Source organism: Podarcis tiliguerta, assembly GCF_965153285.1.
Source record: "Podarcis tiliguerta genome assembly, chromosome: 7".
Taxonomy (NCBI): Eukaryota; Metazoa; Chordata; class Lepidosauria; order Squamata; family Lacertidae; genus Podarcis; species Podarcis tiliguerta.
The window spans coordinates 1630335-1654991 of NC_139540.1; the positions used below are offsets into that span (position 1 = coordinate 1630335).

Here is a 24657-nt window from a genome sequence, read left to right on the forward strand (position 1 = left end):
TTGAGGTGGAATCTTCTTTCTTGTAGTTTGGATCCATTGCTCCGTGTCCGCTTCTCTGGAGCAGCAGAAAATAACCTTTCTCCCTCCTCTATGTGACATCCTTTGATATATTTGAACATGGCTATCCTATCACCCCTTAACCTCCTCTTCTCCAGGCTAAACATGCCCAGCTCCCTTAGCCGTTCCTCATAAGGCATCGTTTCCAGGCCTTTGACCATTTTGGTTGCCCTCCTCTGGACACGTTCCAGTTTGTCAGTGTCCTTCTTGAACTGTGGTGCCCAGAACTGCACACAGTACTCCAGGTGAGGTCTGACCAGAGCAGAATACAGTGGCACTATTACTTCCCTTGATCTAGATGCTATACTCCTCTTGATGCAGCCCAGAATTGCATTGGCTTTTTTAGCTGCCGCGTCACACTGTTGGCTCATGTCAAGTTTGACCTGAGAAACCCAGCCTGGCTCTCCCAGACCAGGTGGGCCTTTCGGACTACAACTCCCATCACACCTTTCGGACTACAACTCCCATCAGCCCCTGCGGCGCGAGGCGGGCCTGACAGGAGTCGTCGCCCCAAACAGCCGGTTGGGGAAAAGGCAGCAGAGCTCACGACGCCGGAGGACTACAACTCCCGCTTTCCCTGGCCGTTGGCCACGCCGGCGGAGGCTTCTGGGAAAGCGAGTCCAAAGGGCGCTGGGGCGAGTTGGTCTTTTGTGCTGCCCCAGCGGCGCGGCGCCCCGCCCTCCGCGAGGGGCGATTGGCTGCTTCGGAGGGGCGTTCCCCGAGAGCAGCCCGGCGCCTTGTCCCGTCTCTGAGGTGAGCCGGCACGGGATTGGACGGGAGAGGCTGCCCGTCCTACGTCGCGCCATTGACGGGCGGCGGGTCGCGACGCCCCGCGGCTCTGATTGGCCGGGCGTGTGGGCGAGGGGGCGGGCGGAGGAGCCGGGCGGGGGGAAGAAGGAGCGGAGCGGCCCAAGCAAGATGGCGGCGTCTGAGGCGGCCGAGGCGGGCCTGGGGACGGCGGGCTGAGCAGCCGCGGCCGAGCCAGAGCGCCATGTCGGGGCCAGACGAGCGCGAGCCCGGCGGCGGCGGGGCGGCGGCCGGCGTGGTGGCGGCGGGCGCCGGGGGTCCTCTGGCGCTGGGGGAGGCGGCGGGGCCTGGCCCGGGGGGCGCCGAGGAGCCGGGGCCGCCGCTCGGGGCTGGGGGGGCGGGCGCGGGGGGAGGCGGCGGCGGCCTTGTCCGGCAGCCCGAGCCCGGCGGCGACCGCGACTCCGACGCGCCGCCCAAGAAGCGACTGAAGCTGCCGGGCGGAGCCGAGGGAGGCGGCGGCGGCGTCAAGCTGGAGGAGCGCCTCTACTCGGTCCTCTGCTGCACCGTGTGCCTCGACCTGCCCAAGGCCTCCGTCTACCAGGTGCGACCCGCGTCCTCCTCCGACACGTGTACACGCGTGTACGGGTCCCCTTCCCACGTGCCGGGTTCCCCTCTCTCCGCAATGGTGGCATTCGGAGGGTTGCATCCCGCTGAACCTTTTGCCCCGGGGCGGGAAGGGCTACCTGGGGGCAGGTGTTCGTGTGAACGCGAAGGTAAGCGGGAATGCACAGGAACGACCTTGTCGTGAGCCAGGCCCATACCTGGCTCAGTATGGTCTCCACCCGTCTTTCCCAACCTCGGGGCTTGTTGGGACTATAGCCAGCAGAACCCGTGGTCGGGGATGATGGGATATGTAGTCCAACAGCTGCTGGGATCCCGAGGTTGGGAACCTCATGGCAGGCAGCAAGGACTCTCTCCCAGCCTTACCTGCAGGTGCCATGGCGATTTGAACCCGAGACCTTTTGCATTCATGCATGCAAGGCATGTGCTGCCGCGCTTTGGCCCATCATGAAATGGCCCATGTCAGTTGTGACTCCTGAGCCGGCCATCTCATTTCGCTCGTTTCAAACTTGTGGTCTGCGCTGCCCTTGGGCTGGGTTAGGAGCTTTTAAAAATGAGGGGAGAAATGCAAGGAAATGCTTGAAATAGGGGAGGGGGAGAGAAAACTACACTTTTTAAAAAATGATGTTAAATCAGCGCTTTCTAAGGATCATCACTTAATAATGTGGGTGGGTTGTCTCCTAAGTCAAGGTGTTTAGCTGATTATTCTTGCCTGACTGGTCAAATAGTGGTGTGGATCAGTCCCTTTCTCTTCCTCCCCCACCCTCTGCCCCTCCTTCAGTGCATATTCTGGGCGGAATAGCCAATATCATGGCAGGTAAGTACAGAAGTAGGGAGGCAGTAGCCACTTGAATCGGAGAGATGTGCTTGTGGTGTGTTTTATTTCATTGTTCTTCCCACCCTCTTGCACAGAGTGAGTGTCCATCAGATAACGTACATACATTTCCCCCTTCCCATTATGCTGTATTTCTGTAAGCCATGCTGGAGAAATCCCTAAAATGGAAACAATTATCTAGTTCCACAAATCAGACACGCCCACCTTGTTTTGCTTTGTCTGAGATCTCCATTTATCCAGCGTTTGGGCAGGGTCACCTCATACCTCTTCCTGTGTGCTGCTTGCTCCTGACTCATTAATTTAGCCTCTTGGGTGGCAGGTTTAGCTGCTGATCTTTCAACCTGTGGTATAACTTGTTCTGCTCATAATTGTTGCTCTGAGCTTCCCTTCCCCCTGTGTTTTGGAGGAAGGGTGGGATGTAAGTACAGTGGTACCTCGGGTTACAGACGCTTCAGGTTACAGACTCCGCTGACCCAGAAATATTACCTCGGGTTAAGAACTTTGCTTCAGGATGAGAACAGAAATTGTATGGTGGCGGCGCAGCGGGAGGCCCCATTAGCTAAATTGGTACCTCAGGTTAAGAACAGTTTCAGGTTAAGAACGGACCTCCAGAACGAATTAAGCCGAGTTCTTAAGCCGAGGTACCACTGTAGTAAACTAGGAGTGAGAGTTGTTGGGATGTAAATGGTGAACTAGGAGTGAACCACTGTACAACTCCACTCATCTACAGGGACTCCTTTGCCCTGAAGTCAGGTTCAAGAAACCACCATCTCCTATGGATAGGACTTCTCAGTGTGTTGATTCTTCTTGTCGCCACTGGCTCTGCAAGTCTCATCTGCTGTGATTCCTTAAGATACTTTGCTTGCATATGATGAGAATTCCTCTCTGCTATCTTTATACCTAGTGAATGTGTGCATGAGTATTGGAAGGAGAGCAGCCTGATAGCTATAAAAGAGAGGCGGAATCTTTCTTCTCTCTGGCCATCAATCGTAGCTGAGTAAGATTGTTTTCCATAAACACGGTTTTAATGAGTCCGTAAGTGACTGTGGAGGCCAATTCTGGATCCACACCTCCTTCCACAGTGGGGACATTGGTTTCCAGGCAGGAGTTGATCCCGGTGTGGATTTGCCAAGCGTGCCGCCTTCTTAGCACGTTTCTCCCTTGCATCCTGAGTTCAAGTGTTTTCACTTTGGTAAAGGCTGTTCTCCAACTGGAGCGCTCGCAGGCAAGTTTTTCCCAATTGTTGGTGTTTATACTACATTTTTCTAGATTTGCCTTGAGAAAGCCTTTAAACCTCTTTTGTTGACCACCAGCATTACGCTTTCCATTTTTAAGTTCAGAATAGAGTAGTTGCTTTGGAAGACAATAATCAGGCATCCACACAACATGACCAGTCCAACGAAGTTGATGTTTGAAGAATCGTCGCTTCAACACTGGTGATCTTTGCTTCTTCCAGTACACTGGCATTAGTTCGCCTGTCTTCCCAAGTGATGTGTAAATTTTTTTGGAGACACCGTTGATGGAATCTTTCGAGGAGTTGGAGATGGCGTTTATAAGTGGTCCATGTTTCACAAGCATACAGTAAGGTTGGTGGTGATCCAGCCAGTGAGTAAGAGAGGCAGTAGAGACACATTAAGGGACAGTGGCGAGAAGATTGGGAAAGGTTCAGAGAGCCTCATTTAGCCTACAGGTTGAATGAATTTTACAGGGACTGGGTTCCTACTTTCCTGTATGTATGAGAAGGGTCTGCTTGTCTTTCTCTACAGAATTAGAGATACTATCTTCACTTTTAAAACTGTGGCCTGCTTCTTCTCTCCTCTCCTCTCCCTTTCTGCCTACTTCCAAAGATATGCCAGACTAAGTCCCCACCTCCTGTACCTAAATGAAAACATCCAGACTATAACTTCCAAGTAGTTCCTCCCACCTTACAAATGCACAAAACTTTCAGAATTAGCTGCAAGGTACTAAAATCATCTCAACAAAATTAAACGTTGGCACTTATTTTCAAAGAAGTGAGGGGATGTTGTTGGACTTCTGATCAGAAATGGAGAGGCCAGAGAAGTTGTATGGACATTGTTAAAAGTCCCAGATCCTCTTGCTGGGGAGGAAGTCTGGTCTGTTGTTTTGGCTGACAGATGTGGCTTGCTGTTCTGACCAAGAAAATGCTCTGGGCTTCCTGAGCTCCATGCATAAATTTAGGTACTGCTAGCAGATGATGCTTCTTTGCCTCTCTGTTTTGGAAATGAAGAGCTTTGCAGTGTCCACCAAAGCTTGGAGAAACCCCCTTCCCCTCTTTCAAAGAAACTGTTTTGCAAAGTTGTTCCCTTAAGCGCTTGTTTAGCGCCTGCATTATCAGAACCTGCTTCCTTCCCCCCATTTTTGTGCTCCATTTAATTCCTGCAAACATTTTAGGGTAAAGAAGCCACAGAGGACTCTTCAGGCAGTCTGTGCAAACAAATCAACAATCAAATGGACTTATGTCCAGTTGTGCCTCTGTTGCTGGCTGTTCAGCTGCATGAAAGCCTCCTGTTCTGTTCTGTCCCCTGCCCCCCCCCTCCCCGCAATGTTTGCACTTAATTGGTGCAGAACAAGGACTCGAACTAAAAGAAGCCAAGTGTGAACCAGAAGCATGGAACATGTGACTTGCAGCATGTGACTTGGCTTAGTTAAGTCCCTAAATGCAAAGGTCATCGCCTTGGTGATGTTACACTTTGGTGGTTGCGCCCTAATAATATCCGCACAGTGTTCTCTGCCTCACTGTCGAATAAAGAGATGTCAGATGTGCCATCCCCATAATTCCTTGCTGAAAAACAGGGCAGGAATTGCATCTCGTTTTTGGAAGAACAAGATTAGTGTTAGCTTAACCAGTTTGAAAACAAGCTCAAGATCCCAGGGAAGAAAAGCATCATTGTTGGTTGCAGCGCTATGAGGACAAGCACACAGGCAATTAAACTCTGGCAGTGACAATAATGGAAGCATTTTGTGTTAATACAGTATCTGTGTCTGGAGTCCAGTGGTTGTTGCAATCATATAATTGAGAAGCTTTAGCCGATACAGAATGCAGTTGCTCGTCTCAGATACCAAGAGATGTGCCTATAGTCAGCCTGTTTTGCATCAGTTGTAACTGGTTGTCAGTTTGTTTCTGGACCCAGTTCAAGGTGCTGGTCTTGATCTTGAAAATCCGTGACCTTCAAGGGCTGTCTCTCCCCACATGACACATGCACACGCACCCCTGCTAGGTGAGATCTAATAAACACTCTGCTTACCATCCCAGCTCTGGCAGGGCAGGAGAAGGATGACTAGAAGCTGAATCTTAAAGTTTATGATCATGGTGCCAAAGTTGTGGCACTTTCCAAGCCGATCTACCAGCTGTCTTCTTGGAAGGCCGGAGGCCGGGAGCCAGTCTGTCCAATGACCATCAGCCACCTGCTAAAGTTAACTGGCCTTCCTTTCTAAGGTTGTCTATCACCGACCACTGTGTGGGAAGGATTATGTTGACTTATGTCTTGAATTTTTTAGTCATTTTTTTGCTTGTTTGTTTATGCATTTAGATGTTGTTTGTAAGCCACCTTCAAATATCCTGAAAGACAGGACACAAATAATTATAATTATGGAAAAGTTCCAGGATCCGCTGACCTATTATTCCTGATTTATGATGTCCATCTTTTATGGTTCTGGTTGTTCTTTTTCAATTATTTGATGTTTACAACTTTAGTAAAGGCTTTGTGTAAATATTTTATCTAAACTAAGAATAATTGCTTTGTTTTGCCATTCTGTGGTTTGAGCCTCAGAACTAAGTGTCATAGATTTGTAAATAGTTGTTTCCACTCTTTCCCATACAACGTTTTCCATACAGTTGGGGAAGCAAGTAAAAGCTGGTGTTCTCTTGCACACTGGGGGGATTGTAACCTAAGCAGCAAAGGATAGCTGCTGGTACCGAGGAAGGCGTTTAAGAAAGCATACTACTTGTGTTAAAGGTTACAAAAGGAAGCAGGGTTCCCGGAAAGGTCAGTTCAAAGTTGCCTGTGGCTGCTCCAAGCTCAGGAATATATTCTTGCAGCTTCATTTGAGAAGACTGGGGATGAGCCATAGCTCAGTGGTAACAGTTCACGCAAAAGGTCTGAAACCCCTGGAGTCTTGTCTACTTCACAGTATAGACCCAGGACCCATCTTTAGTTCAACCGTACATTTAGGGAAGTCTCTTTTTAACTGCTTGTTTACCATATATTTACAGTATCTGCTGCTATTGCTGTTGTGTGTTCCCACCTTAGAAGAAGTCGCAATGCAGCCGTGGGGTGTCCTGACCCACCAGTTGACGACCAGTGCCCAGATTGTTGAGCAATCAGAGCTGAGGAGAGGAAGAGGGTTTTACTGCAAAGCTCCTTCCCATGCAAATTGTGCAACATAGTTCAAAAGAAGCAGCTTAAAAACAGGAAGGGGCTATGCCCTGAGAGTGTAAACAGGTTTGTTGCAGGTTACAGTCCTGGCTGAATCCTTGAATGCTTTGAGTCTTCAGGAAAACTTGCCCTTCCCGAAGAGCTTCAGTGTCAGAAAGAATTGTGTAATAAGTGCCATTTATATAACTCATACTATGATGTGCAAATGCTTTGGAAGATTGTTTTGTATTCACAGCAGTCCTGAGAGCTAGGTGGTTGCAAATAGAAATACAGTATGCAGATAATGGCATATTTTGCAGGCAGCCGAACTGAGGCCGAGAGACTTGCCTATTATAGTCCAGTGTATCTGTTGATTCTTTCACTGAATAGGGGTTTGAGCCCCTGCCTAAATGCTGCAGGAGCCTACAGATGTTGTCTAGACTCAGAAAAAGAGGGGAGAGGTTTCTTGAGTGCCTTCAGCTTAGGAAATGGCAGAAGCACTTCTACTGAGTTATTCCCTCCCCCAACTCAGGGTTTGCTACAGTAGTAAGCATAGGCCTTGGCAGCTGTGTGGGCTTGTTGAGAGGTTAGTTTGACAGGACTTGGCGTTTCATGATCATATTGCATTCATCATTTTTCTCTGAAATGTTTCTAGGAATTCTGCCTGTCTGCCGCAGCTCTTGTGCTCTGCTCTGCTGCCAGGTAGATGGATTCAGGGTTTAGACTGAACTTCCAGGAGGTGACTGAAAGGTCTCCCAGGCTGCCAGAAGCATCTGTAACCTTGCATGAGTGTCTGAAGGGAATATGTCTCGATAGACGAATGTAGTCAGCCTCTCCTTAACTTGACATGTTACTTTGATCAGTGTGGTTCTTGGCATGATGCATCTATCCTTCTTTACTTGGAGTATGTTTAATGCCCCATTTTCCTGTCCCAGTTTGTTGTATACCCACGTCTTCCAGCTGCCACAATCTCTTTCCAGGCCCACATGCGGTTGATTAGTAAATGAAGAGGAGCAGCTAAAGGCAAGGGGCTCTCAGACAGATTTATTTAAGCTACTTGCCTCCCTCCCATTTCTCCAAGTAGCCTGCAGTTGGCATTTTAGGAACTCTATGTGGTAGGTTGGGCCAAGGGATAGTGACTTGTTGAAATCATCTGAGTGAAGTTTGAACCCGGGGTTTCCACATTGAAACCCCCTGACCACACCTGGGTGGCCTAAACAGAGCTATTGTGTGCCCCTGCTTTCCCCCAGCCATACTGTGATGTCAGATCCTGCCTGGCTCTGTTAGTGAGGCTGTTCCTGGTGACTTCATCCTGTTGAGTGGTTGTGTGCCTCTGCAGTATACTTGACCTTCTTTACTCTTGTCATTAGTAGCTGTTGCCCCAGAAACCCCATACCTATTGTCTAATGATTGCCTAGATTAAGGTTACCAGATTTTTTTCAATGAATCCGGGGACACTTTTCAACTCCAATGGATTTTGTATGGGGACTGATTTGTAAATCTGGGGACTGTCCCTGGGAAACGGGGACGTCTGGTAACCTTAGCCTAGATGCCTCTTTGAGAATCCTTGGATGAATGACATCATGCCCACCCTGCTAACCTAATGTAGTATACTGAATGAGGGTCAGTAAACGGAGACTCAGTCCACACTTTAGTCCAGCAGCATCTGGAGGCCAATGGGGTCATTAGCCAACCCTGCTCTAAAGAATTAGGTTTGTAGTTTGGGGGCGCTCTTGGACCTAGTACAGTGGTACCTCGGATTACATACGCTTCAGGTTACATACGCTTCAGGTTACAGACTCCGCTAACCCAGAAATAGTACCTCGGGTTAAGAACTTTGCTTCAGGATGAAAACAGAAATCGTGCTCCGGTGGTGCAGCGGCAGCGGGAGGCCCCATTAGCTAAAGTGGTGCTTCAGGTTAAGAACAGTTTCAGGTTAAGAACAGACCTCCAAGACGAATTAAGTACGTAACCAGAGGTACCACTGTACTGTTGCTGGATACATAGGTGGCCTTCTCTCATCGTCTTAGGGCTGTGGTTGATAGATCAGCTTGATAGAAACGGCGTTGCCACCATTACCCACATTCTGTCATCACCGTTTTGGAATACTGTGATGCGTCATGCGTGTGGCTGCCTTTAAAAAACCCTCCAGATGTTTCAGTTGGTTCAAAATAGGCATCATGATGGTTAATATTATGCTCTGTCATCTTCACTGGCTGCTCATTCCTCGACCCATTTCATAATGCTGGTATTAAAGTCAAAAACAGGTTGTGGCCAAGGAGTGCCAGCCTCCGCCCATATATGCCCACGTGTACCATAATATCGTCTTCTGAGGCCCTTTTCTGGATGATTCTGTCGGATGAAAACCTTTCTTAATTTCCCCAAGCTTTTTAGTCCTTCAGCTTTAAAAACGGGTTGCCTTTTAAAGAAGAGATCTTTGCAATACTGTTGGTTTTGCTTTGGCTTTATTCTGTGTATGTTTTCACTTGGTTTTATCCTTGTATTTTATGGTTCTAACCTGGGTGGCTAACCCATGACCCTTGATATATTGGTGGACTATCATTCCCATCATCCCTGACCATTGACCATGCTGATGGGAGCTGTAGACTGACAGCATTTGGAGGGGCCAACCTATTTTGTAAACCACCCAGAGAGTGCCTGCTATTTGGCAATGTAGAAATGGAGTTAGCAAATACATAAAGGCTTTGTTTACAGGTCACTTGTGAAACCTTTGCTACACCAGTGTTCCTGTTTAAGGCAGAGTGTGTGGCGATGTGTATATTTGGTGCCAAGGAGGATTTTGACTTATTGCTCTAGTTTCTCTCTTTAATGAATTCCTGGCCAATACAGTCAGGGGAATTCATACTGGTCTTTAAATTGAGCGGAACATGGTTTTGTGAATATTCAGCCCCTCTGCACAGAGTTATTTATTTCTATTTGTCCTGCAGGTGTTGTGCCTTCAATTTACTTCAGCCTACAGACCACTTGGTTTGGAGCAACTGCTTTGGGGTATTTTCTGTTATGCCGTTACCTACTTAGGAGAAATGGCTCCTTGCACAGGAGGCAGGTGGAGCCCTCCATTCCTAACAGGAAAAGAAAAATCAAGTTTCTGTTCTGGGAGTTGTAGAACATTAGGGAGACAATGATGGAGAGCTAACTGAATCTAGATCCCATTTGAGGTTCCCTTTATGGTGGTGGCAAAAAGATATCAGTCTTTTCTGTCACGGATATATTAGTGGAATCTCATCCAGCAGAGCTGTTGCGTGGTGCCTTCAGGGCTAGCAGTGACCCTGGGCAGGCAGAGTTTACAATGCTTGCATGGTCTAAGCTATTTATTTTCTATCTGTGCTTGAAGAAGAGACCTGTAAATTGACCAGCAACAATACTGGGCCAGAGGGAGATGCCTGCTGAAGTTGCTCAGACTAAAGCAGTGTTTTTCAGTGTTGAGTCCCAAAATGTCAGACTACAACTTGCACTACCCCCAGGCAGCCTCACCAGTAGTCGGGGAATGAGGGCAGTTGTAGACTTAACAATGCCTTAGAGGTTTTCTTACAATCAAGTGGTATATAAATCCCAAGAGTAGGAAATATCTCCCAAGGAAGGGGGTATGGCTGAGGAAAATGCAGAGTTCAGGTATGTTTGCTTTTTATTTAAATTTTTTTATGTGATGTAAAAAGCATCACACACCTCTGATATCTCTGCACAAGTGCCAGCAGACATTGATGAGTCTGAAGGAAGGCAGGCTAAAGGAATCCAAGATGGAAGCAGTTGGCCGGGTGCTGAATTATTTTGGTCCCTTCCGTCCAGCATTTGTGTATAACTGCACTTGTGCTTAGCCTTGTATGTGACTTATGAGACAAACTGGTGAAAGAGGCAGTGAAATGATGATCTATGGCTTTTCATGCCTCCCCCCCCCCCCCTTTATTGGCTGAGATTTATAGGTAGCAGTCATTCCAACATTTGGACTCCACCATCCTAGCTTGTAGGTGCTGTTACTGACAGCCACTTCCTGTGTTGATGTGAAAGTATAATTGCTCTGTTTTTCTCTAATTAGGGTTATGAAGCACCATGTGGTGTTTTGAGTGAGAATAAACGGGAAAAACCAGGCTCTTGTTTCCCGAGCCGCCTGCCACCTCCTCCTCATGAGGACTTGGAAAGACAGGTCTGTTAAATGCAGGGCACAATTGTGCTTCCAAGGCCAAAGCCTTGTTTATTAAAAGCCCCATAAAGGGATGATTCAGTGATGTTCTTTTGGTTGTTATCCTTCACCTGGTTTTGCGTTAGGGCAGAAAATATAGTGATGTTTGTTCATTAGCATTGCTGTGATATGAAAATAGCATAAAATAATGACTGAGTAAAAGGAAGAAAAGATTGGAGATCAGTCTGGTACATTAAATAGATTATTGCCTAGACTCACAGTAGTTGTCTGCAAACCTGCCCTCAAATTCTGAGTAGTGGGATTTTATCCATGTGCACAAACTCATCAGGCTCAGATTGGAAACTGCTAAATATGTATGTAGTAAGCAATAGAATTGTCTGAAACTCTTGTAGGTAGGTATCTTACAGCACAGTCCTGTTCACATTCACTCAGAAATAAGTCTCACGGTGTTCACTGGGGTTTCATCCTAAAAAAGTGTGTCTTTGGATTGCAGCTGAAGTGTAGGGTGGTCTATGCAGATCACTTTTCTTCTTTGAGGATGGTCTGTATCTGAATGAATGGGAGGATAAGCACACTTGAGATGGGGCTCTTTAAGTTGGCAAGAAATTAAGGAAGGTGGATAAAAGAGGCATCTCTGTTATCAGATGTTCTGCACTTGACTAGATGACTCCCAGCTGTATGTTTGGTGACTGTAAGTAAACTGTACCTGTTGAGACTGATTACCTGAGGACAGCAGGCTTGCCTAGCCTGAATGTATTTGGCCGATTTGAAGGCACAACTATTTTTGGACACCTCATTTGCAGCTTACAAAATCACCTTCAGGTCCCTGAGTTGTGTGGTGGGCTGAGAACATGGTCCTCCGCATGTTTGAAAGGAATGCTTCTCGGGTTCTTGCTCTGGAACACTTTACGATTGGACCTCGTTGAGCTTGCAGAGTGGCTGGGTCTGAACCAAGTATGCTGGCCTTGGGCCATGATTGCTTACATAGAGAGAACTGTATTCTAAGTAATTTCCATCCTGTTCTTTTTCTCACTAGAGGTGGCACCCCCTTCATTTTGTATTTTTACTTAGGAATGCAATGATTATTCGCTTCTTGAGCAAATAATTTTTTTTTAAGTGTAGAAAAATGGGGGGGGGGGATTGAATTGGGAACTGTTTAGAAGAGGAGAAGAAGAAGAATTTGGATTTGATATCCCGCTTCATCACTACCCTAAGGAGTCTCAAAGTGGCTAACAATCTCCTTTCCCTTCCTCTCCCACAACAAACAGCTGCATGTGGAGGAGCGGGGACGCAAACCCTGTTCACCAGATTACAAGTCCACTGCTCTTAACCACTACACCACACTGGAAAGTTTTTAATGTTTAATGTTGTATTGTGTTTTTAATATTCGGTTTTTTAATATTCGGTTGGGAGTCCGCCCAGAGTGGAAACCCAGCCAGGTGGACGGGATATAAATAATAAATTATTAGTAGTAGTATTAGTAGCATTAGTATGTAGGCAAGGAAGAATGGAAGTATAAATGACATAAGCTACGTAGAACTCAAGCATGACACAGGGATTGAGTGAATCTTCTGCAATTCTAGAAAACCTCTGAAGTTCTGGTTTTCCTTTTACTCACAGTGTACAAACGGTCACTTAATGTGTGCTGGGTGCTTCATCCACCTGCTGGCAGATGCCCGGCTGAAAGAGGAGCAAGCCACTTGCCCAAATTGTCGCTGCGAGATCAGCAAGAGCCTCTGCTGCCGAAATCTTGCCGTAGAGAAAGCAGTGAGCGAGCTGCCGTCGGAGTGTGGTTTCTGCATGCGTCAGTTTCCTCGCTCTCTTTTGGAGAGGCATCAGAAAGAAGAATGCCAGGACAGGTAAAGGGCTCTTCTTGCCATTTACCGAAGAGTTACTGTTGAATCCAAGGCAGTTTGCTATGATGGGATGGGCAGGAATGGTGCCGACAGGAAAAAGGGGCACTCCATCTAGTCATCAGCGAAATTGGGGTTCTGTGCTTAATATGTATTGTACAAGTCATCTTTTGCAGGAATGCTCTTGGTTTTGTGTGTGTGTGTGTGCGTGCGAGCGCGCGCGCGTGCTACCCATTATACGGTTGTGTGTGCGCGTGCTACCCATTATACGGTTGTGTGTGTGCGCGTGCTACCCATTATACGGTTGTGTGTGTGCGCGCGTGCTACCCATTATACGGTTGTGTGTGTGTGTGCTACGCATTATACGGTTCCATAGAAAACTGTAGGGAGATAGTGATGATGAAGATTATGAGCATTTATGTTGCTTACTACATAAAATGCCTCAAAGCAATTTACAGTTATAAATGCATGCAAAATACAAAAAAAAAAAAGGTCAAAAAGATTAAATAACGTTAAAGATTAAAAGTGTTCATACTTCAGTAACACCAAAAGGGTGACTCCAACCCTGCCCAACTGTAAGATGAAAGCCAATACAAGGCTTAGGGTATCATCATACCGGAGGGCCCCAATTAAAAGCCAAATGCCAGGGTAAATAGGCAATGTCTTTGTTCATGACGGTTTCTCCAGTTTTGAAATGGACCCACAGGTACAAAAAGGTTGGCAGCCCATGATTCAGGGTGCCAGAGCAGGTGGTATAAAGACCAGTGGCCTTGACTTGGCCACGGGGGCGAGAGGAACGGTAATGTAATGAGATGACTTAAAATGTCTGGTCTTGTTCTTCAGTGACGAAACATTTTATTTGTGTCATATCAACAAGCCCCATCCTGGCGATGAAGGCGCAGCTTTACTGTTCTGATACCTGTTACTAACATCTGTGCTGGGAAGCTGTGGTCAGTGCAGTGAGGGAGAGAAAGGGGTCCAGTAGTTTGTGAATCTTTCATATCAATGGTTGGAATTCCAGGGTCCTTTTCTTTGTGTGTCATTTTTTGGGACTACTTTTTGCCGCAAGCATTGCTGCACAGTGTGCCACCCCACCTCCATCCGCCCTGGCATCCTACTCGAAACAGCTGCTCATTTGAGTTTTGCCCTCCTTTCCGCCTGCAGAGTTACTCGGTGCAAGTACAAGCGGATTGGGTGCCCCTGGCAAGGCCCTTTCCACGAGCTGACCGTACACGAGGCAGAGTGCACACACCCAACAAAGACGGGGAATGAGCTGATGGAGATTCTGGATGAAATGGACCAAACGCATAAAAAGGAGATGCAGCTGTACAACAGCATATTTGGCCTGCTCAGCTTCGAGAAGATTGGCTATACAGGTAATTGCTGGGATTTGATCAGGCTATAGATAAAAAGAGCTTTTGTGATTGATGCTGGGCTGCTTATTCCTTGCTCCCCGCCCCCCTTGGTACATTAGTGCCATTTGTCTATTGATAGTCGTGTTTCTCTTATGCAACAGTTATTAATTTGTTTTCATTAAATAAACATGCAGCAACTGTTCCTCTAGAGCAGAAGAGCGAGACTTTGCTGATCAGACAGGGCTACAGCACAAAATGTCTGCCCCAGGAAACCTCCTTGTCCACTTGAGAGTTCAGGTTTAAGGGTGAACCTGTGTGTGTGTGTGTGTGTGTGTGTGTGTGTGTGAAATGTTTTACATGATGCTGAGGGCCTGGGAAGAAAAGTGACCGTGTGTGTGTGTGTGTCTCACAAGCTGCACGGTCTGTGCACAGCTTCTGGTCCCTGAGCCACGAGCTCAGAGGCTATCTTCTTGAGCAGAATTGACTGCTTCTTTGGCATTCTTCTTTGCTGATTATTCCACTGTGCAGCATTGATGTCGCGTGGAAGAAGGACCTTTCATAGCTGCAGGTAAGGCGTTGTAGTTGCATTTGTGCCAGGCCTCAGACTAAGGCCTAAAACCAGTGTTGGTTCTGCTGCTTTGTATGGGGTTGGGGATAGTGGGCGGGGGGGACGGGACGGTGTTTTAATATTGAGTGCCCTTTGTCAGTCATCTAGTTTGGTTGGGAATCTGGTGTATTAATATCTGGTGTAATTAATATCTGGTGTATTACAACGTAGGTTGTAAACTCTACATGAAATCTGTTCTTTGCGAAATGAATTATTATTGCACCTTCCAGCTTAGGTTTTGATTACTATTCAGAGAGTTGCTTGTTCATATGGTTGCTATACATATTTTGAAAACTTTGAGAGTTTCCCATCCAACCCCTTTTCCAAAGAGGTTGAAACATTGTCATCCTTTCCTGATGTGGAGCCCTTTCCTGGTTTTCTTGACCTAGCAGCAAAGTGTTTTCCCCCTTAAGTGGGGGAACCATAAAGGTAAATCTTAAAGGTTAGGGAGGAAGCTATCATTTTATCCTAATAGAACTAAACTGCTTTTCCAGGTAAGCCTCTGACTCCGTTGGTATGACTCCTGAAATAGGCTTGGCAACATGTTCAGCATAATGTGTGGAAAAATCACTGTTTATTGATTGGGGGTGGGAAAATAGATACTGAAACCTCCTTTGTTTTGCTGTAAATGTTCACCTTTCCTGCAGAGAGGACCTGAATGAGTTTACCCTGTTGTCTCCAGTCCTGAGAAGTAGTGGATTTTCTCTGTTGCCCCAGGAAGTGCTGCAACCTGCAAAGAGGATTTTGCTTGTCTTGGCTAAGTTAGAAAAGGTGCTTGGAGCTTGAAAAAGCAAACCGACAATAAGAGTCCTGGTGAACTTGGGATGTGGAGCAAGGTGGCCAGATGCCTCCCTCCTGAGAAGTTCCTTGTTGTCCGGGCAAAGCAGCCGGAATTGGGGGTGGCAGACAGTTCAGTTGGACACCCTGGTGGTGCCAGATCTGAGAACCGCAAGGAAACGGCTCTACTGAAGAGCTAGGCAGTGCCTGCATGGCAGTGCTGAGGGCAAGGGTGGTGGGTTCAACCTGCACAGGTTGAGAGCTGGCTGCTGAGGGTAGCGCTCACCTGCCCAGTGTCCTTGAACGCTGCGCAGCCTCTGCCCGTGAGAGAAGAGGGGTGGAGATCTTCCTCTGCTTTAGAAAAGAGGCGGCCTCTGTCCAGAGAGGCTGTCGCTGCTTGACACGGAGAGATCAAAAGTGCTGAGTCGGGCTGATTGTGTGGCTTGAATAACTCCATCACCTCCTTTGTCCAGGTGTTGCTGCCGTTCCCCGGAAACACCGAAGAATGCAAAAATGTACACAGAGGTTCCCTGTCCCTGAGTTTCTGTGAGATTCCATGGGTTTTGTACACCAAAGACTTTTAAAACACTGAGCCAACAATCTTGATATACTTGAACAAAACACAGCACTTCGTTGCACTGTGGACTCTGCTGGAGAAGGGTTTTAAGAGACTGACACTGGACTTGTGCTAAATTGGATAGAGCTTTCAATGATTCAGTGTACTGTTCTCTGTCTTTCATGTATCTAACCCCAGGATTTTCTGCACTGTGTGAAAACCTGAAGGCTTTCTTCTTCATCCACCCCACTCCCTGTTTCTTGGTTTGCATTGTGGTGATACCTAACTGTGCCATCTACAGATCTGTATCGTTAATGCCAATAAAATAAAGGTGCTGTGTTACATGAACTGCATTGTCTGACTTGGTTTTTATGCACCCGTATGTTGTTATGGACACTCATAATGAATCTGGAACCAGCGGCCTTTCCCCTACAATTCTGAATGGCGCATGAGTTGGCTTCGCTGCCTGTCAGTGGCCCAAGAATTCCTAATCGGGTACTTGAAGAGGCCTCCAGTGTGGTGCTGCAAAGGGTCTGGCCTTAGACCTAAAGTCTGAATTTTAGAGCTGTGATGCGATTGTGCGCCACAAGCCGCTGCTGGTGGCCTCTTGAGGAAATGCTCCTTATTCAGTGGGGCAGCATAATGCAAAGAATGGAGGGCAAGACCAGAAGACTTGAAGATGCTTCGGTGATAGCACCTTCCATGTCCTGCGATAAACGAACGTGGAGCAGAAATCCTCTTGCTTCCAGACGCCTCCCGTCCTGGAGTGGTGATTTTTGGATTGGTTACTCCTGACGCTCCCACAGGGTTCCTTCAGGCAGTGTGGCTCCAGACAGACAGCTTCGTAGTAACAGTGGTTGCATTGTTCACATTTGAGCTTCCTTGCCACTTCTCTTCCTCCCTCTCCCTCCCCCCCGCCCCGCAAACTTAAGCAATGATGAAACTGTGTAGTGGTTTTTAAGTGTTAAAATGCATTGATGTTTTATCTCATTTTCTCCTCTTCCCTACTCCCTTCCCTCCAAGAAGCCAAGTTGCTTCTCCCCCTAACTAGCTCTGAATGGCTACTCTCACCCTTGTTGTCTCCTTACGTCCTGGCAAAGAAGGCCCCTCACAGTAGCTACAGGTAACTTGAGCTTTGTTTTTTTCTGCTGCCGGCTTCTCTGGTTTAACTGTGTGTCTCCTTTCTTCCACACCCCCCCAACCCCCTTCTTCTCGCTCTCTTGCAGAGGTTCAGTTCCGTCCTTACCGAACAGATGACTTCATCACCCGCCTCTACTACGAGACTCCGCGGTTCACGGTGCTGAACCAGACCTGGGTATTGAAGGCTCGAGTTAACGACTCGGAACGAAACCCTAACTTGTCGTGCAAGCGGACTCTCTCCTTCCAGCTCATTCTCAAGAGCAAGATCAACTCCCCCATGGAGTGCTCGTTCCTGCTGCTCAAAGGACCTTACGATGACGTGAAAATCAACCCTGTGATCTATCACTTTGTCTTTACCAACGAGAACAACGAAACGGACTACGTGCCGCTCCCCATCATAGACTCTGTGGAATGTAACAAGTTGCTGGCAGCCAAGAACATCAACCTGCGTCTCTTTATATTCCAGATACAGAAGTAAGCGTTAAGCAAAGCTTGGCTTTTCCAGGAGTGACCGAGAGAGAGAATGAGAGGGCGAGAGAGAAAAAGCGTGCACCACTGAACCAGAGTTACCTCGAACGGCTGCCTCGACCCCTTTATGATTCCACAGTTATTTGATTATTTTAAAGAGAACATTTTGCATGTGTGGTATACAACAGCTTTGAGCGGCCGCTACCTTCCTCGTCTCTCTCTCCATCTCTGCCAGGAATAGGCGACTGGGGAACCGGCTCGGTGCAGGGTACTGACGAGGCTTGAGAGCGTCAAGCTGGCAACCACCAATCAATACATTGTGAAAAGGCTGCATCTGTGTCATGATTGTGTGTGATCTCCACAATGTAGTGTCAGGGCGGTTGGGTGGCGGTGTTAAGGTCCTCCACTGTGTCCTTCTGACCTGGTGGGGAGACATTCTGGCTTGAATAGTAGTAGCAAGAACTGGGTAGAATCTGGAAGTGGTGGGTTCTGTCTTCGATTTACTGGAATAAGACAAATGGGAGATTCTCAGATAACCAAGTCATCTTCAGAGACCCCCACCCTACCCAGGCAAGGGGCTTTTTGCCAGGCTCCTTCTAACTGGGCTAAAATGCCACATTCTAACAAGTTCTGTAGAGAGGGGAGATAATAGCATATTGGGTGCTTTGTGGCATGAATGAGTAGCGGGCTCACCAATCTTCCATTTGTGTATCAGTAGTTCAAATCATCCCCCCCTCTCCCAGCTTTTTCCGTACGGTTGAGCTGCTGGCTGGTGAAGAAGCATTTGAAATGAAGTCAGGATTAATAGAAGGTTAATGATGACAAATGGAAAAGTTGCTGGCTCTTCCTTTCCGGCAGGAAGTAGCATCCTCACCATGGCTTGAATTGCACTTTGCGAGGAGAGAATCCAGAGAGGTCCCGTCGTTGCCCTGTTCCTTCTGTTCCACCCCAGTCCCCCCACCATCAGGCTTGAGATCTTGACAGACTAGATAGGAACCTCCATAGAACTGACCCAAATCAGTGCAGACTTCTCGGAATGCAGGGTGATTTATTCTGTCTGTTTTGGGAACTTTCCCAATACTTTGAAAAAAAATCTTTCTTTCTTTCTTGTGCAAATGAGTTAACAGGCTCTTCTAGTAATTATGCAATTTTACAATGTGATTTTATGTATGTAATATATATATATATAGATATATGGATGAGGATAGCGTGGCCGTTCACCAAATTTCAACGAGATCTACAGGGATATTTTGCTTGATGCTCTTAAACATATTTTTAACTGGGGTGGGGGGAATTGGTGGTGGATGAAGACTGTATCATGAGGAACTAATAGGTTACGTTGCACATCCAAGATGATTTTCTTTCCTCTCCTTTTGACTCCTTCCCCCTCATCCTCATGCCATTTTTTTATTTCAAGGAAGCTACTTTTGGTGGCAATGTATGCTTTATATGGACTAATTGGATCAGGTATGTTTTTTAAAACGTGAGAATTTGCTGCAGGTGCTGTCATCCTTGGGACTTACTGCTGTTAAAAGGGTAGCAAAGCAGTCCCCGTCCCCCCGTCCCCCAGTTTTAATGTCCTCCTTTTTCCCTTCAGCCTCCTGGTCATAAGTGGTGGTAGTCAAAGAAGCGTTTTTAGAAATGTGGGGAATTAGTCTGCGATGTCCCAGGAGTAGGCTGGTCTGTTGTCACTGTGACCCACCAAGCTATGTGCGGCCCACCAGCTGCACACTGTGCCATGCCAGGTATGTAGACACCCATCTTGTTTTTGTCCTGGCAGGGCAGCAAATGCTCCTGGTGACTGCCTGGGCCACATTCATTTTAGCAGGCCACATGCTCTTGGGAGTCCCAGAGTAGGAGAATGTCTTAGCATGTGTTTAGAAAAAGTAAAGTGCCCAGGGATAACGAGAGCTGAAGGTTGGCAAGCTGTTTAGCTGGATATTCCAGCTGATGACATGTTAAACTGTTCAGCAAAGGACTTTGCCCCATATTATATCAGTCCTGTCTGATGGGAATGTGAAGGCAGAACTTCTTTCCTGAACAGCATGGGTGGGTTACATGGAATATCTGAAACAGTTGTGAGCTTCAGAGGAAGAGCTTTTCTGACATGCATACAGCTGTGGCTTGTTTGTTTGTTTTAGCTGGTGATTAGGAATTATTGGCCAACTAGGCAGGGTTTTGTTTTTGTTTTACCAGTTGAGGGTTGCCAAAGCCAAAATTATGTCTCTCTTGCCCTAAGGTGTTTTAATTGCAAGGACTCTGAACCAGGAACTAGTTCTTAAGAGCTCCACAAAGCAGGCTGCATGCTAAAGCCCCCTTTCCAGGCAACTTCTTGTAATGGGCGCTTTTGAGAATTGGCAGCCTGGAAGATCAGCCTTTGAAATGGTCTGTGAAGGGCAGCACACTTGCTCAAAACACTTGGAACAAGAATGCCCCTTAGATGCCTGTGTGTGCATGCAGCGGTCTTCCTTGTATTTGGGAATGCAAACCAGCACTGAGCACTTTCTCAGGTATTTGGAACGAAGAAGCTGTCTCTGGGCTCAAGTGCAGAACATGCGGATTGAGGAAGCTTGCAGCTTGTCCTGACGTGGATGGCAGGGAACTAAAGCTCACGGATCCTTTTATTGTGGAGCAGATTTCAAGACTGCAGCCTCTAAATAATAGCCAGAATTTGCACATCACTTAATCCTTAAACTGGAGCAGGTCTAGACTTGAAATAGTTCTTCTTAACTCGTGTACTGTGGTTGCTCTGGAAATAAATGCACACACCAAAAGTTTTACTTGTAAAAGGAGCTTATGTAAACACTAATGCAGAGGTTAGAAATCTGCTCGTCATGCTTCCAGGGACTGGCTTCAGCATTAACCTTAACTTATGAGTAGAAGTGATATACTAGGAAACTGCAGAAGAAGGAATGCTTTCAATGGGCCTGCCTTTCCTGCAGCCCATCTCTGGAAGGCCGTAGGAAAGCTCAGACCTCATCCTCACGTAGATTGAAAAGGCAGCATCAGTTCCCACAAAGGCTAGCAATGGAAAATAAAAGTGCTGATGATGCCTATGTCCAGAGCTTCCCAGAGCCTGATGTTTGGCATGCGGTCATGTAACTTGGATGCAAGAGCATCTTTGGCAGTAGCTCTTACCGGTCGGATGTTGGAAGAGCTACCGTGGTAGATAGGAGGAAGGTGTTCTTAGCAGGACTTCAGACCCCTCTGGTAAGAAACGGACCACAATCCTGGGGATGGGAAGAGAAGGAAGATGAGATTGTGAACCATCTTGTCCAATAGGCAGTACTGTACCCCTCTCTGGAGGAACACCAGTGGAAAGAGGGGTTTGCTTGGCATCCCACTTGGGTGTGGGAAGCGAAATGGGCTTGATCCTTGAGATTCAGAACATGGCAAACCGAGTGGAGCCTCTTCCACTCCCTCCCTTTGGATCCTACCAGAGAACACCTGTCAATATTTTCAGAATGCACTTGAGAGATTGAGGATTGGGCAGTCCTCCCATAGGATGGTATTCAAATTTGTTTTATTTGGAGCAGACCTGTTTAAATTAATGGGTCTAACCTAGTTATGTTCTTTAATTTCAGTGGGTCTCTTCTAAAACTTAGTTGAATGAGTCTTCCATGTGTGGACTTTTTCTACTGGGTCATCTGTATGTCTCCTGTTGCTGCTTTTTTTTTAAAAAAAAAGAGACCTTTTGCTCTAGTTAGGACTAGAGGAGACAGAGTTGGCTACTGACGACTGGAGCGGAGGTCTAGAGGAATTTGTGATGTAGTGACTTTGAATGAAGTTCAGTTGAATTGTGCTGCAAACAAGCTGTAGCCTGGTGGTTGTAGCTCTCGGCTCCTTTCCAGAGTTGGGGTATCTTGGGTGTGAGTTTTCCCATCCAGACGCTTCAATACATTTGGCATCTACCTCCTAAAAAGAGACCAGCTGCCACATTTTTCCTTCCCCAGCAGGTTCCTCTGCTAAGACATTTAGTGGCTGATCATCTCAGTCTAGCCAGTGGCAAAGAGCTAACTTTGAAGTTACCCATTGGGAGCGGTTCATGGGTAGACATCATTTCCCTTTATCCTGTATAATTGAAGGTAGTTCTTCCCCTCCCAACAGTTATTGCAAGAATCTGTTATCTGTTGCCAAGCTTCTGACTTCTCCAGTATTTCTGGGAGGGAGGGGGCAATGTGTCGGAACAGCAGTGGACAGAAGGGACCCTCCTAGTTTCTTGAGAAGCTGTTGTTTAGGCATGGTCGCATCATGGCAGTGGTTAGTTCTCCCTGAGAGCCAAGTGAGGGATGGATGTGGCTGCAGAGCTCTCCCTCCCCTGAAATGAAGAAAGCAACTGTGGCCACCCCAAGAGTCTGTATGTAGTGAAGGACAAGCACTTTGAAAGTGGAAGATGAGCAAGTCTTCCCAGGGCTTGATAGGAGAAGCATGTTAAGACTTTCTGATCTGCTGGGAACCAGTTGTGTGATTGGGGTCCTCCTTGGGGATACCTCTCTGCCAGGCTTGCCACTGCCAGCATTTTTGCTTCCCTGCTTTCATTCTCATCCTCCCTGCCTCACCACCACCACCTCCTCCTCCTCCTCCTGGGTTGCCCTGTCCTCACTACGGGACTCTGTCCAACTTCTACTTGGTAGCTGAGCCTTATCTGTCTAGTTCTGTGCTAGACGCCTAAAGATTGTAGCATGCTTATCCATGCCAGGGCCTGAAGGACTGGCAGACCACAAACCTCCTTACAGTATTCACTGTGGGTAATTTATTTAACTAGCGAATGTAGAATTAAAGATAATTTAAAAGAAAACTAATGGTTTGTTTGCAAGATGGTATGTCCGTTGTACTTGGCCTGATTTTTCATTATTTGTGTTCCTGTTGATCTTTTCTTCTTCTTTTTTGTGGAGAAAAAGAGAGAGAGAGAAAGAAAGAGGGGTTATCTGTTGGACCTTGGAATCCAGCTGGAAGCTCCGGCTTGAAACCAGAAGAAAGTGGGAAGGGCCGTGTCAGTCTCCATGCGCTTGTATAACGGAAGGCTGCCACTTCTGTCATCACCCCCCCCCCATCTCTCCACCCTGCGGGCTGGCCAAGGAAATGTGGGGCAGGGGGCTGCAGCTGCTCCAGCGTAACAGCTTTGGGGGCACCCGGCCATAAGCTTCCGCCGCTACCGCCCGTCCCACCTTGTGTCTTCCCCATTTTTGCGAGCACTACACATGATACCGAAATGGCTTTTAAAAAAATGAGGGATGGTTTTAAATGTTGTTGGGAATGATTTCTTTTGTTCCTTTATCTGGTCTGCGTTTGTTTGAAGTTTATGTAATGTAGTTTAAACGAAACAAAAAAAAAAGTATTGCCAACCCATGGCTGTCTGCGTGTGTGTGTGTGCTTGACCCAAGCGTGGCTTCTTTACCAAGGCGGAACCGAACTCGGGACTGGGGTGAGCACGGTCCCTTCCAAAGGGGCCTGTGCTGATTGCATGCGGCATGCAGCTCGTAATCCCGAAGCTGAAACACCATCGGGAAAAGCTCTCGCTATCTGGAAATAGTTTTTCTGAACTCCTGCTCACTGAGAAGGCTGGCGATGTAAGCAGAATGTTAGACCACACCAAGTGGGCAGCTGTTTCTGCAGCAATTCCCCCTGAGACCTGATTCCCAACCCCAAACGCTTCACCTTCAGCACCTCAATACTTCGTCTCAAGTATTTCAGCACAAAAGTAGCCAGCATCCTTTTACCCTCTTTTCATTCGCAGCATTAATTTTTTTACAAGGAAGGGTTGTGTGCTATGCCAAATGTCCTGTTTCTGCCCTCTACAATGGAGGATGCCTTCATGTAGAGAGGGATCATAGAAGAGTTGGAAGAGACCACAAGGGCCATCGAGTCCAACCCCCTGCCAAGCAGGAAACACCATCAGAGCACTCCTGACATATGGTTGTCAAGCCTCTGCTTAAAGACCTCCAAAGAAGGAGACTCCACCACACTTCTTGGCAGCAAATTCCACTGTCGAACAGCTCTTACTGTCAGGAAGTTAATCCTAATGTTTAGGTGGAATCTTCTTTCTTGTAGTTTGGATCCATTGCTCCGTGTCCGCTTCTCTGGAGCAGCAGAAAACAACCTTCCTCCCTCCGCTATGTGACATCCTTTTATATATTTGAACATGGCTATCATATCACCCCTTAACCTCCTCTTCTCCAGGCTAAACATGCCCAGCTCCCTTAGCCGTTCCTCATAAGGCATCGTTTCCAGGCCTTTGACCATTTGCAGTAGTCTAGTCAGGAAGTTGCAAGCCCACTGCAGCAAGAGAGGTGGTCTTCCAGGCATAAGGCAAACTCGGCCCTCCAGATGTTTTGGGACTACAATTCCCATCATCCCTGACCACTGGTCCTGTTAGGTAGGGATGATGGGAGTTGTAGTCCTGGAACATCTGGAGGGCCGAGTTTGCCTATGCATGGGCAAGGAGGTGTTGGCTGGCCGTGCCCATGGCTGGCATGCAACCCACTGTCCATGTGAGTTCTTCTGTAGTCTTGATCTTGCTATGGTCCCAGGACTTTGGCTTGGGTTGCATCAACGCTCTTCCACTTGTGATCAGGTCTGAAATTCCACTGTATGTGGCCACTTAGGAAAAACCGTCCCTGTGCAGTCTGCTGGGCAACTGTCCTGGCTGAAATAATAAAGTAATCGTGTGCTCTAGCTCAAGAGATGCAGTTAGCTGCTTTGCCAAACTTTATGGAGCAACAGGTTGTTTTAACTTTATTGGAAGGCAGTCACCCTGTTAAAAGCGACAGACTATTTATTAAATTCATATACCGCCCTTCATCCGCAGATCTCGGAGTGGTTCACAACATAAAAAGACAATACAAAAGCACAAAATACGTGATGAAAACAAGAACAAAAAACAAGGCCCACCCCCCAGACTACTCCTGGGCACTGTAAATAGACTGCAAATGACACTCCTTCCTTTTTATCTTCAGTAGTTGAGTTGTTCCAGTCACTAACTGGCTGGATTGTTTGGAGCAAAGATTTCAAAGAGGGAGAAACGAGCAAGGCAAGAAGCATAACCTTATGAGAAGTTGCTTTGCTGCAGAAGTTTTGTCCCAGCCAACATCGCACCAGGAGTTCAG

General features: G+C 47.2%; 1 protein-coding gene across 1 annotated transcript; it reads left to right on the forward strand.

Annotated features, from left to right (window-relative positions):
- Nucleotides 1-954: 954 nt before the first annotated feature.
- Nucleotides 955-22900, forward strand: ZFTRAF1 (zinc finger TRAF-type containing 1). Its single transcript, XM_083449073.1, has 4 exons — nucleotides 955-1405; nucleotides 12416-12654; nucleotides 13813-14024; nucleotides 17170-22900. The coding sequence occupies exons 1-4, from the start codon at nucleotides 1049-1051 to the stop codon at nucleotides 17559-17561; spliced, it is 1200 nt and encodes a 399-aa protein (XP_083305199.1). The 5' UTR covers nucleotides 955-1048; the 3' UTR covers nucleotides 17562-22900.
- Nucleotides 22901-24657: the final 1757 nt, after the last annotated feature.

Coding starts and splice junctions, on each gene's coding strand:
- ZFTRAF1 (XM_083449073.1), top strand. CDS start 1,049: ATGTCGGGGCCAGACGAGCGCGAGCCCGGCGGCGGCGGGGCGGCGGCC. Junction 1,406..12,415: donor CCAAGGCCTCCGTCTACCAG/GTGCGACCCGCG, acceptor TTTTACTCACAG/TGTACAAACGGTCACTTAAT. Junction 14,025..17,169: donor CGAGAAGATTGGCTATACAG/GTAATTGCTGGG, acceptor GCTCTCTTGCAG/AGGTTCAGTTCCGTCCTTAC.